This window comes from Melanotaenia boesemani, chromosome 20 (genome assembly GCF_017639745.1).
Source record: "Melanotaenia boesemani isolate fMelBoe1 chromosome 20, fMelBoe1.pri, whole genome shotgun sequence".
NCBI lineage: Eukaryota > Metazoa > Chordata > Actinopteri > Atheriniformes > Melanotaeniidae > Melanotaenia > Melanotaenia boesemani.
The window spans coordinates 5,845,573-5,858,343 of record NC_055701.1 but is presented as its reverse complement, the minus strand read 5'-3'; the positions used below and the strand labels follow the sequence as shown (position 1 = coordinate 5,858,343).

The 12,771-nt window shown below is 38.6% G+C and overlaps 1 protein-coding gene across 3 annotated transcripts in view; it reads right to left on the bottom strand.

Annotated features, from left to right (window-relative positions):
* The window catches only part of alk (ALK receptor tyrosine kinase), a 478,089-nt gene that overhangs the window by 13,033 nt on the left and 452,285 nt on the right, over positions 1-12,771 (bottom strand). For all 3 annotated transcript variants that reach the window (XM_041971293.1, XM_041971294.1, XM_041971295.1), the window contains 6 exons: positions 9,731-9,917; positions 8,199-8,289; positions 8,005-8,069; positions 7,790-7,919; positions 4,618-4,715; positions 746-838 (listed from right to left, as the gene is read on the bottom strand). In XM_041971293.1, coding sequence (XP_041827227.1) covers positions 746-838; positions 4,618-4,715; positions 7,790-7,919; positions 8,005-8,069; positions 8,199-8,289; positions 9,731-9,917 — 664 coding nt within the window. The remainder of the gene's footprint in view (positions 1-745; positions 839-4,617; positions 4,716-7,789; positions 7,920-8,004; positions 8,070-8,198; positions 8,290-9,730; positions 9,918-12,771) is intronic.

Below are 12,771 nucleotides of genomic sequence, written 5' to 3'. Positions count from 1 at the left end.
TATTGTGGTGGACCAGCTATCTGTGACAATCTTTATTACTACAGAAGAAAGGGTTAAAAATAGTCTGTAAATGACCTCATAACCCTTCACAGATTTAATTGCAACAGCAGGAACTGCTGCTCTTAGATGCTGTTGTCTTCCCTCTTTGGCAGTTTTTTAATGCTGCAGAGCAGCGAAAGTGCTCAATGACAATGATCGTTATTCAATGCATTGATTAAAAGTCTATTTGCTGCTTATCCGTTTACTTCCTACAGATGTAAAAAGGGTGAACACTGTTTTTCCAGACACTACTTCGACATTTTGGCTTAGTCTTTGTAAAATAGATGATGACAGTGTAATATGCCATGTATTATTGTTAATCTGAAGTTTAAATCCTGGTAATACAAGATTATTTTTTCCTGCCTAGGTACATAAACCCTTTGAATTGAGAGGAGATGCACTTTCTATTTAACACTACCATATAATTGACTAAGGAATAAACATCAACATTAGCTCTGTTGCAACTCATCATAGTCTCAGTTGCTTCATTATATTCATACAGTGCATCCATGTGAAACATGAAAGCATATCTCTGCTGATGCTGATTACTCCTTTCTTGTTTTTTCCCCTCAGCATTCAGTTTGGTTTTGGCTGTCTCTTCAATTTGCCTCAGCTCCATATGGAGACAGCATTTAATTTGATTGAACTAGGAAGCCAAGCTGCCCCATCTCTTCACACAAGTAGGTGATTTGTGTCGAAATCATACCTGTAAATGTCTCGAGCCATCCCGAAGTCTCCAATCTTGGCCACTCGGCCCAGTCCTTTGCAGGTCAGCAGGCAGTTCCGAGCTGCAATGTCCCTGAAACAAGACACATACATGCTCTTAGATCCCTGAGTACAACTGCATAGCTGTATGGAGCATTTTAATATACAGGGATGCAGTGAACATGAGAGATATGCAGGCTGAGCATCCTCAGCTTGCTTTATGACTCATCTCTACAGTAGTTTACCAGACTTTTTCATACATTAAATTCACTTTATATGAAACATCTGCTGCTCCCTGTGGGATCTGAAGCTCACTCTCAGTCCCAAGTTGCCCTGGGTGTAGTGTGCAAGCCTGGATGACTTGATTTAAGTGTTCAGCAGTATATGAAGGCATAGCGAGCGTTAGAAAAGGAAAACTTATATTTGCATTGTTCTGGTTTAGCTTTTCTTTATTTTAAAAGGGAGAATATATTCTGTACTTCTCTCATTGAAAGGAAAGCTAAGCCCACACACTGTTCTCTGCTCCCCAGGCATCCAACTTTCCTACGCTGCTCCTCATCAGACGACAGACAACTGTGCACCAAGGCCGATAAATAAGCTGAATATAACAGAACATCATGTGACACTGGGCTCAAACTGCATCATGAGACAGGAAATGATGAAAATAAGTATCTTGCAGCAACGAAAACTACAGCACTAAGCTCTGTGGATGAATAGACAGTAACAGATTGTTTTGATGTTTGGCCTCCACACTGATTCAATTATATTAGAAATGACACAATGAGGATAAAGAAGCTGTTTGGACGAATTTAAACTGAGAGCTTTGTAAGACAGAAACTCCCACTGTTTGTGTCAGTGTGCCAGAAGTATATCTATAAAACTATTCAAGTTATAGTACCTCATAACTTCTTTAAATCCGATAAGTGATTCAGTCTGAAGTAACAACGGCAGTGATTCAAGGTCATCCATTTGCTGTTCCGTTTCCTTTCAGTAACCTGAACAATTAAAGCCACTTTCAGCTTCTTGTCAGTGTGAGCTTCCTATTGATGCCAACGTAACATTTAGTCTTTTCAGCTGCCTCTGGAAGACTGAACAATCTCTTATCATAAGCCCCGTTTAAACATGAACAAGAGTCTATATCAGCACTGTGAGGCTCTTCTACATCAGCGTCCTTGCAAACTTCAAACTTGGATAAAATATCCAAGCTTTTTACTTCTTGGTGTTCCTTTCTACTAGGTGTGCCATGTATGTTTTGTTTATTTTTGCATAGCACTTGAGTCAAAGAATTAAAAAACAAAGGTAAAAACATCTGCCAAATGTTAGGTTTGTGGGCACAGAAAGTCCAGATGATGGTTAATTTTACAACTGATAACAGCAACACTCATTATTTTAAGTGCAATAAAACTCTCACAAGTAGGAAGCTCTGTAGTCCAACAAGCTTTTCTCAGTGAGGTGCCTCCTAATGATGGCTAACTCACCATCCATCTTGCATCCTACATGTACCCATGTTCTCCAGCCAGTAAAAGTCAGTCCAACGTTGACTCTCATTTTATATGTTCCTCCAACTATGTCCTCTTGGATTTCTTTGCTGAATAGGCTCTGGTGCACGTTCAAAACGATCATTGTGTTGATACCCAGTTGCTGGTGCGTGACACAGTGCGTAAAGCAAAACTCAGCTGTAATGTGATGAACCAGGCTGGACCACAAAGTTATGAAGTGCAATTTCTAAGCCTCAGGACGCTGTTGGGCGACGACCGCTCCAGGAATGTGCATAACAAATGTAACCGTGCCATCAAAATGAGTCAGAAACACATATTTTCAAGGTCAGCAAATTACACGGTGCTGCTTTAAGGTTACAAAAGGCATCAGGTGATTAGCCAGTGTTTGGTTTGTACCCTTTGCAATTAGAGCTGATTCCAACAACAGTGCACTTAGCATGCTAAAATGCTAACTATCTATAAAGACTTTATTGCTAAACCTCAATTGATTTACTATCTGCCCTTTTGCACGCCTAATATGGATGACCCACACATGCCTTGGGTCTGTCTCTCTCAGTGCATATTTTAAAAGTAAAAATGATTATGGTCTAACTAATGGGCAGGTTGAAGGGGAACCATCAACTTAATACTTGTCAATACTTGCCATTTTAAATGTAAAAAAGCCAATAATGTAATCATACCTATTTGTTTTATGTACAAACTACCTAAAAACTACAAATGATTTGTGTATTTCTGAGAAATGTCTGATTAATGTATCATTACATTGTTGTTGGGTGTGATTATTACATTTTAAAAGGATTTTACCATTAACATGATAACGTTTAGCGAAAATGATTACACTGTTGGCTGCCATGACATTATTGGTTGCCTCAGGAAACTTACACAAACACTTCCTTATGAGAGGCTACATCTAAAGTAAACTAGTGTAATGTCAAGGCAGAGTTCATGGATATGTGATAAGTAGTCAAAGAGAAACGTTTTAAATTCAGCAGTTGTCACTGACTGCCACCGGAAGACTGAATAGAAGAACAGGAATATTGAACATGCAGCACAGGGATGTAAGAGCAAATCGTTATTAAAGCATCTTTAACTGATCACTGTTGACCTTTTTTACTGTAACTTTTAAGTGTAGCTTAACACAGATTTCACTGCAGTCTGTATTAGCCTGTTTTAACACCTGTGGTTGCATTAAATGTTCCAAACTCCTCAGCACAAAGCTTCTTCATAGGTGCTTACAATTGCCATTGTGAGTGCTAAGCCTGTAATAAAATAAAATAACAACAAAAAAAAAAGTAAGACTGCAAGATTTACTGGCTATAAAGTGCACAGATCAACACAGAAGTAAGCAAACACACACAAAAGCTTCAGTTAGCTGTTCTGGGAGCATTAACCCTGCGAGTTAACCTGTCGAAGCATTTCCCAGCTCATCATCCTGCCCTGTAATCCCAGAGAAAAAGCTGCATTTTCTGAGCACTCCTCTATTCATTCCCTGCCCTTTCCTCAACCTCAAGTAAACACATGTCCATAAAACTGAAATTAGCCTCAAGGAGGGTGTTAGGAGGAATTTTAATAAAAGCTCTGGAGGCAGAAGATCAGGTTGTGTGGACTATCATAAGTCTCCAGTGGAAATTCAAGTGGATTGATGGAGCTTTACAGTACTGTGCTTTATTGGACCAAACAAGTTTAATAGGCTCTTTTTTTCACTGCCAACACCTAGGAATAAAAAAACAAACCCCAAGAAAGGTGGACATGCTATTCATTGTCCTGATACAAATAAATAACTAGTTCTGACCTGACCAGGAAGGAGATCTTTGTCAACAAGTCCAAGAGATGGATTTTAAAATTCTTAAGCCACATCCTTGCATATTTCACCTACTACAGCGAAAATGGATAAACTCTGTTTACTTGTGGCTTGGATACAGACCGTAAAAAGGCAAGCCGGCTACCCCATCTGGCTGCTATGAAACTCAACTCATCACTTGTCCTTTCTGCTATCATACAAAAAGCATGAGGCATGCAGAGTCCATATGTTACACTGTGGACATGAGCAGACACGAACAGATGAATCCTGGCAAATGTTTACAGGAAGCACATTAGCATTCCATATGTATACAATTATCTGCAGCCTCATATTGCATGCCCCTGTTTGTGTTCTGCTCTATCTTTCTGTTCTGTTAAGATGACAGGGACATACACAGCAATACATTGACCTCAAAGAGCAACCTGTTCAGTGCCAGACTTTAGCAAAGCTTCTAATTTCCACCTGCAACCTGAGACAAAGGCTGAATCACAGAGTTTATTATTTCCTTTCACTTGTGAGTCATGTTTGTTTTAGCAGATGCTTTGCAAAATGTGCCGCCATCTGGTGAAGTACCTGTGTATAAACTGGTTCTCCTCTAGATACTGGCAGCCCTTAGCAATGTCTCTGGCCACATTGAGAAGGTCGATCATTGTCAGGCTGGATGGCTGATCCTAAACATAAAAAGAAGAGACAGAATGAGATTTAAGTCAGTATATATGCGGCAGATTTGGGGGAAAAAGGAGATGGAAAACACAGTTTATATAATTAAAATGAATCAAGATTGTATGAAACATTTTCATTAACTGCTGTATTTGTTGCTGGTCTCAAAGAAGTCAGGCAATAGTCAAACCAATTACATCGCTGTACAATAAAGCCTCAAAGGTTTTGTAAGGCAAGCCAAGACATTTTATTTGTATAGCACATTTCATGTACAGGGCAATTCAAAGTGCTTTACATAAAACAAAGGCATTATAGATATTTAGAAATAGTAAAAGGCATCAGCACATAATCACAATAAAATAATAAATTACATTAAAATGATTAAAAGCAAGATAAGTAAAAAAAAAAAAAAGTTAACATGCAGATTTCATGCATAGGCGCATGAGAAAATAAATGTTTTTAACCTGGATTTAAAAATGTCGACATTTGGTGAAAGTTTAATCTCCACTGGCAGTTTGTTCCACTTGTTTGCAGCATAACAGCTAAATGCTGCTTCTCCATGTTTAGTCTGGACTCTGGTCTGGACTAGTTGACCAGAGTCTTTGGATCTAAGAGCTCTGCTAGGTTTATATTCTCTGAACATATCACAGATGTATTCTGGGCCTAAACCATTCTGGGATTTGTAAACAAGCAGACGGGTTTTAAAATCTATTCTGTGACTGACTGGAAGCCAGTGTAAAGACTTCAAAACTGGTGAGACGTGTTCAGATCTCTTAGTCCTGGTTAAAACTCTAGCAGCAGCATTTTGGATGAGCTGCAGATGTTAAATGCTCTTTTTAGGAAGTCCTGTTAAAAGACCATTACAGTAATCCAGTCTACTGGAGATGAATGCATGGATGAGTTTCTCTTGGTCTTTCTGGGAAACTAAACTTTTAATTCTGTTGATGTTTCTTGTATAGGAAACTATTACAGCAACATCACTCTGATACATTCCCCAAATACAAAATTTTAATTGTTGAGAATCTAACCATGTACCCTGGTGTATGTCTAGTTTTTATAACAATTTATAATGTATTTATAACCTTATAATATGACACGAATCTGAAGGTAGAAATAAGTGAGTTCCTTTCTGTCAGGGTCATTAAGGAATGTTGGTCTAAAAATACAAAGGCTGATGTATATTTAAATTAGCGTGTGTATTTCATTGTTTGGTGTGACTTTGTATTTCAAATTTTGTATGACACAGCTTTTCTTTATAGATTAAAGCTTTGGTGAATATCCCATGAGGGCCTCAGCATGATTACTCTTTAATTTGAGTCAGGTGTGTTGGAGTAGGAATACACTAAAAACCTGCAGTACTACGGTCCTCGTAGAACCGATTTGATTTGCATTGCTCTAGTGATTTGTGCATGAGTGATTTGTGATATTGCATGGTGATTCCTAACTGGAAACAAAACTGCACAAGTCACAAACACAACTAGAAACCTACACGATATTCAAGAGAAAAAAGGAGGGAATTCTGCAGGAATTTGATTCATTTTTGAGGGCAGCAGCATCTTCATTGATATGCTTCATCTCTTTAAAGTTTCTAATGTACACAAAACGTTGATGTAAGCAGAACTTGAGTAAAACAGATCATTGAATAATAAAGAAATCAGCTTAACTGCAGCTACCGTTGGATCTCCTCCCATTGTTTTACAATTAAGTGAAAATATAGATTAAACATCAATACGGTTATCATTTGTAAGACTTCTTTAACCCCTTAACATCCTGCAATTTTTGCCAAAATGTGGTTTAATGGATAAAAGACTTGTTTTACGGGACCTCTGCTGATGATAGGAGCGTTTTTGTTGCAGTATCATCTAATACTCGATTACAGTATGGCTTCAAAGGTAAATTGCATTTGCGACTGGTGAGAAATAAGTGTTTACTGAATTTACAGTTATAAATGTAATCTAGAATGGTTTACATCATCCAAATCTCAAGAATCCTAACTTTCCAATGGTGGAGGCTGAGTAAAATATATATTTATTTGTCATGATACCAGACATCCCATGTGTGAGACAACAGGATAGAAAAAAACATGTAGAATTGTTTTTTTTGTGCTTTGTTCTAACATGAAAATATCATACTTTAATAAGGCAAATGCTGATATCCTAATGTGTAATGTGTTACTATGATAAAGTCAGACTGTACTACTTTGGCCATTATAACTAAGTTCCATAAATATAATGACAAACAATTCAAATAGGAGTAAAGTTTACACTATATCTTGCTTCAAATTCTCTCCAGCCAGTTGCTGGCATGTGACGTGAGGCTGTAAAGCTGTGAAGTGAAGCTCTGGGCTGGAAATAAAAGTTGTGACGTGTGGTTTTTCAGTCTTGGGATGCTGCAGGGCACCAACAGCCACAGGAATGTGCCTACTAAATCTCAATAAATAACAGAAAAAGACGAAGACTTGGAATAACAGAACAACCAAGAGAAAGAGGACATCTGACTTGTTACAAAATAAAAAAAAGAAAAAAAGAAAATTGTACCAGTGTGACACCAGCCAAGTTGTCCATCAACTCTTTTGTTCTGTGTCACATCAGGTCAGCTGGAAAAATCCCCAAACTAACAAACTCAACGGGGTCGTCATCACCACTTATTACAGTGGAGTCAGCAATGCTTCAGTCATACATTCTCCTCCTCTACTTGTACCCTGGGACAAGGACAGTTGTGCAGTTACATGGTCTGGCTGAGCTGGAACGGTGGTAAACATACTGAGTAAGGAGAGGGAAAAAACAAACTACAACTAAACACTACCTTCTCAGCACCGAACAGCAGACAGTTTGCAACTAGCTGGCGAACATAGTGGAACATTTAGCAGCTAAAGATCCAGAAAGAGCCCCTGCGGACGCGTCATCAGGTGAACACACACACAGATAAATGAATGGCGATGCTGCGTGGAACTGTCTGATGTGTAAATGAGCAACTGTTTGCTATAACTTCAAAGCTGATGTTGGTGCCGGAAAAACAAAGAGGTGCACAATGCATACAAGTGTGCGTGGTGACAGATAATGTTTGACACATCGGCGTGTCTCACCAGCCGGGGTCTGGTCTCCCTCAGGAAGCTTTTGAGGTCTCCTCCGGCCATCAGTTCCAGCAGGATGAACCTGGGCATGGCCTGCAGACTGACTCCGATACAGCGCACAATGTTCTGGTGACTGAACTTACTGCAGAAACAGTAACACAGCAGAGAAGTGCTTGTTGGTAATGTGTAACAGTGGGAGCTGTTTGAACTGTTTAAGCTGCCTTTACCTGATGATTAGAGCCTCCATGAGGAAGTCCAGCTCATCTTGCTCAGAGCAAACCTCAGGAAGGGTCTGGTGTGAATAGAAACCAAGTGTTACACAAAAACAGTAAGACTGTTGTCATCAAACGAAAAGCAACACAATCATCTGATTCCATCTAAGTTTGAGCTTTCTAAACATTTTTTGTGGGTTTAGACTCACCTTTACCGCCACCTGCAGAGGACTTGGCTCTCCTGGTATCCCCACGGCTACACCTTCATAGACCTCACCAAAAGCACCGTGACCGAGACCCCTGCAGGCAAACAAACCATCACTAAGCAGAAAAGCTGAGATTCCTACTACAAACTGAAGACATTTGAAGTAAACAGCTGATGGCTGAGATGCTTATCGAGCTCCTTATCTCACTCACACCCTATCATAGAATCGAAGTGCTGAATGAAATTTAAGAGATGGTTAAAGTTTTGATTTTCTCTTTAGTTGCTAATTCAGTTGATCCTTTACTTGTGTAACTCTTGATATTTTTTTCAATAAATACAAAATATTCCTGTTTATTAAATCAAAAAGTACCACAAAGATGATAAACTCATGAACTACCAACAGAAAAGAGGCATTAAAAATGTAAAAGGTCTCTGCACAAATAATTCCTCAGCTGCCCGAATCTCCACAGTCAACCTACTCAGAGACTTTAGGTTTTAATATTTTAGGCTTTATTTAAACTGCTATTCCCTCACAATATATTCATGAATCTATCATATTCAAATTGTTTGAACAGGGGGATTTTCATAATAGTTGCACAACATATACAAATATTAGTGTTTCCCCTCAAATCCAAACCACATAAACATCAATACTTATTGTTTTAATTACTTTTAAGTAACATGTATTTGTGCACTGAGGGATAATGTGGCTTAAAACAATATTACTGAAAAGTTGTAAATGTTATTTCTTTCAGACAGATGCAGCTTTTGATGTGAAACCACCAAGCAATGACTTGATGGGGATATTTTAAATGATAGTGACTCATGATAGAGCAGATGGATGGATGAGACACCACTTTGCAGCAGGTGGCGGAGAATTTTATTATAAGTTGCTGTCATTAAGAGCAATTAGTTGGACTTTGGATTGAAGTCTGCAGCATTCATGAAGGACCTGACCTTTACAAAGAGAATGCATTTGTATTTTATTGTACTTGGCCAGCCAATGTAAGCTTCAGCTGACTAAAATCCCACTAAAAACATGAGGATCCTTCCTATATTCAAATGATGGAAGAAAATGCCTGTCTCCATTTGGCATTTTGTAGGGTGAGGAAGCTGTTTCAGAGAAATTGAAAGAAAGGGTGGATTTACTTTTCACTAAGAGTTTCTGAAATGTGGGAAGTCCCATTTATTATTCTGTGCAAATTATTTGCTAAGTTTACTTGAAAAATGTAAGTTTGGAGAAATTATATTTGCAATAATGCTGCATATTTAAACACTGTTCTGACAGAATCGCTTTTCTTTTATTAAACATTCAGATTTAAGATTGAATAAAATTTAGCATCAGCTGAAAAAATTTTATTTGATCAATGATGGAATTAATCCTGAGGAATTCAATCTGCCAAATCACTGTGTACATAGTGCTATTTGCTGAGTTCAGACTGTTGTTGTGGAATCAGTAATTGCCCCTTTGAGGCTCTAAGTCCTGCACAGCTTGCAGATTACAGGATTGTTGGTTTCAGATGTTGAATCTTTTACCTGGTGAGAGAGATGTTCCGTCGCGGCACCTCCTTCAGGTCGTTGACCGACGCCGTCTTGCCGGCGAAGCAGTAGTTAGGGTTGTAGTCTGTCATGATGGTGGAGGCCCGCAGCTTACTGAGCTTGCAATCTGGACTCTGCAGCTCCAGCTGAATGGACTGCAGCTCTGTGTGTTTACGCCTGTACACTGGAAAGATAAAACAAACTTCTGAACTCATCTTCTTGTAGAAAATTATTGTTGGCTGCCAGAACTTACAAAGCAAAAGCTATTAAGAGATGCAATTTCTCTAAAGACATTTATACATCAACCATTGCAATGATACATTAGTCCCTGCTGCTCTATATGTACAAGATATTCAGATGTTTAGTAATAAACCCTAATATCTACAACCTCATATTAAATATTCAAATGCATTAACAAAGAGGAATGCAAAGCATAAAACTACTTTTCACTCTCCTCTTCAATATTGCAAATGAATGCATGTCATGTTGGACAGCAGCACAGTCTGAAGCCACAGCTTTCAGAGCCAGAAGCCCCGACCCCAGCTGTAAACATATTAGTTGCAGGGCGAATTATCTGTGTGTATTAACGTGTGCAGGGGAGTTATTTATTTACCAAGTGTTGTCTAATGTACGAGTGCCGTCAGCTGCCGGCTAAGCAGTCATCCATCTTGAACACGTTTCATTCTTCACACAGTCAGTCTGCATTCGCCTCCACCTCCTCCACTAATGTGTGTATGGGAGTATGGATACATGCACAGGTCTGTGAGCAGGTGTGTGTGTGTGTGTGTGGAGGGTGATGGCTCAATGACTGCATATGTCTGGGCGTTATTGCCTGAAAGCTTCAGGCAGACAGGATTCTGCGTTGGCTGCAAGCTTCACTCTTTGTGCTATAAAAGTGTAGCTCCATTGTGAACTGCAGGACTTTTCATCAGCACTGATTAGGCACCATTACAATGTCCAAAATGTCAGTGCTTGTTATAGAATAAATTACTGAGTGTTAATCATGCATAGTAAAGTGAAAGAAAGCACATGGAAGCTCCTACGTTATTTTCTCTTTTACTGTTCATAACTTTCAAAATAAGCATTGTTTTTTTGCTGGTGATTCAAATAATTCAACCTGTTTTTTTCCTCTCAATTCAACACAAACTGATGCTGATGATGGAGCCCTTTAGTTGGTTCATTGGTTTTAAATGGAGAGGATGAAACACGTTTGGACATGTGGTATTTCCCCAACTAGTATTGTAACAGTAACAAAAATATTTCTGTATTAAGACACACCCTATTGTGTATTTCAAAGCTGAACGATAAGGTTTGAACAAGTATTTTCAACGTGTAATGAGGTAATACAGTCATTAAATGAATGACATACAACCCCCCTGCAGATCCTAATTTTTCAATAACAGACTGGGCTCTTATGAACAACTGGTTGCTGTTTGTTTACACCAAACACACGCAACTTAAATGCTATAAAAACTAAAAATGCTAACTTAGAGGAGCACAAACAATGCGGGATTCTAGGGTTTTAATCCCAATGGCTTTCACCCATTCACACTCAAAGAAGCTTTTTTCGAAGATTTTTCATACTTTCATCTGCTTCACTGTGTTGAAAATTGTCTGAAGCATCAGATAATTCAAGATCTTAGGGAACTGAACTGGGCATATAAATAACATCTGAACTGACATGTTGGCATTGAAAAGGATCATTTAATATTAATCTTCCATACAGCCTGACTTTGAACAACACATTGATCTCAAGAGCCCCATTATAGTCGAGTGTGCAACACAGATATGCAATTTTTACTATAGTTTCTACGGGAGCCGTGGTCCACACGTGCAGTCAGTCTGCACACCCTGAATCACAACCATGTGGTGTGTAGTATAGATTACTAAGCATGCTGTACTTTGAATGTTAAAGGTAGAATCTGTGTGAAATAAATACTCTTTTATAAAGATATACTGCATTTTTACTATGCTGGTTTGGATGGTGTAATTAAAAGTGTAGGGAGGATGATGATGATGCACACAGCCTGTAACACTTCTTTTAGTAGATTGTGAATGAAACATGGTTCTCCAAGTCGACACAAAGCTGGTACTATAAAATGAACAAGTATTTGTATGATTGTGTGTTTTCACAACCATTTTAACAATCACACTGAATCATTATTAACCCTCAGATAATAGAACAGTTCTGTCGTTCCATCCCTGACAGACTTTTGGTACATGTGTAGATGCAAAGTGCAACTGTCAAGTTCAAACTGTAAACTATGAATAAAAAAGTCCAGTCTACCTTTTCTTTGTTTTCTTTGGTCCAAAATATAATTAATCTTAAAGGTTGAATTATTAGGAAAAGACATGTATGATGTTTTGTGGAAGTTTGAGTTTAATTTGAACTTTTCATCTTCAGAACTGCATTAATTCTTGGTGTCATAGATGTTCCTGAGAGATTTTGCTCCATATTGACATGCTGCAGATCCATGATGAGAATCTCTCATTCCATCTCATCCCAAAGCTGCTCTCTTGGATTGAGATCTGGTGACTAAGGGGCCAAGAAAATATCCATCACACCACCAGCAGCCTGAAGCGTCGCTCTAAGGCAGGATAGATTCATGTTTTCATGATATTTCCACCAAATTTGGACACTACCATCTGAATGTTGAGCTGAAATAGAGACCAGGCAATGTTTTTCCATCTTCTATTGTCCAGTTTTGGTGAGTTCCAGTAGATCAGCAGTTTCTCAAATTCTGAGCTCAACAACCATCCCTCATTCAAAGTAACTTAAATCCTCTTTCTTTCTCATTTTGATGCTCAGTTTGAAATTCAGCAAGTCATCTTGACCATGTCTAATGACTAAATGTGTTGATTTGCTGTCATGTGATTGGCTGATTAGATAGTGACTTGTGCTACTTCAGGGAGTCTCATCTGCTTCAACATTACATACCGTGTAGGTGGTAATGTGTCTTAGCAGCTCGAATCAGGCAGATGGTGTTATTCGTGCTTTTCAGAGACAGGACTTCACTGCAGCATAATGTAAGAAAAAA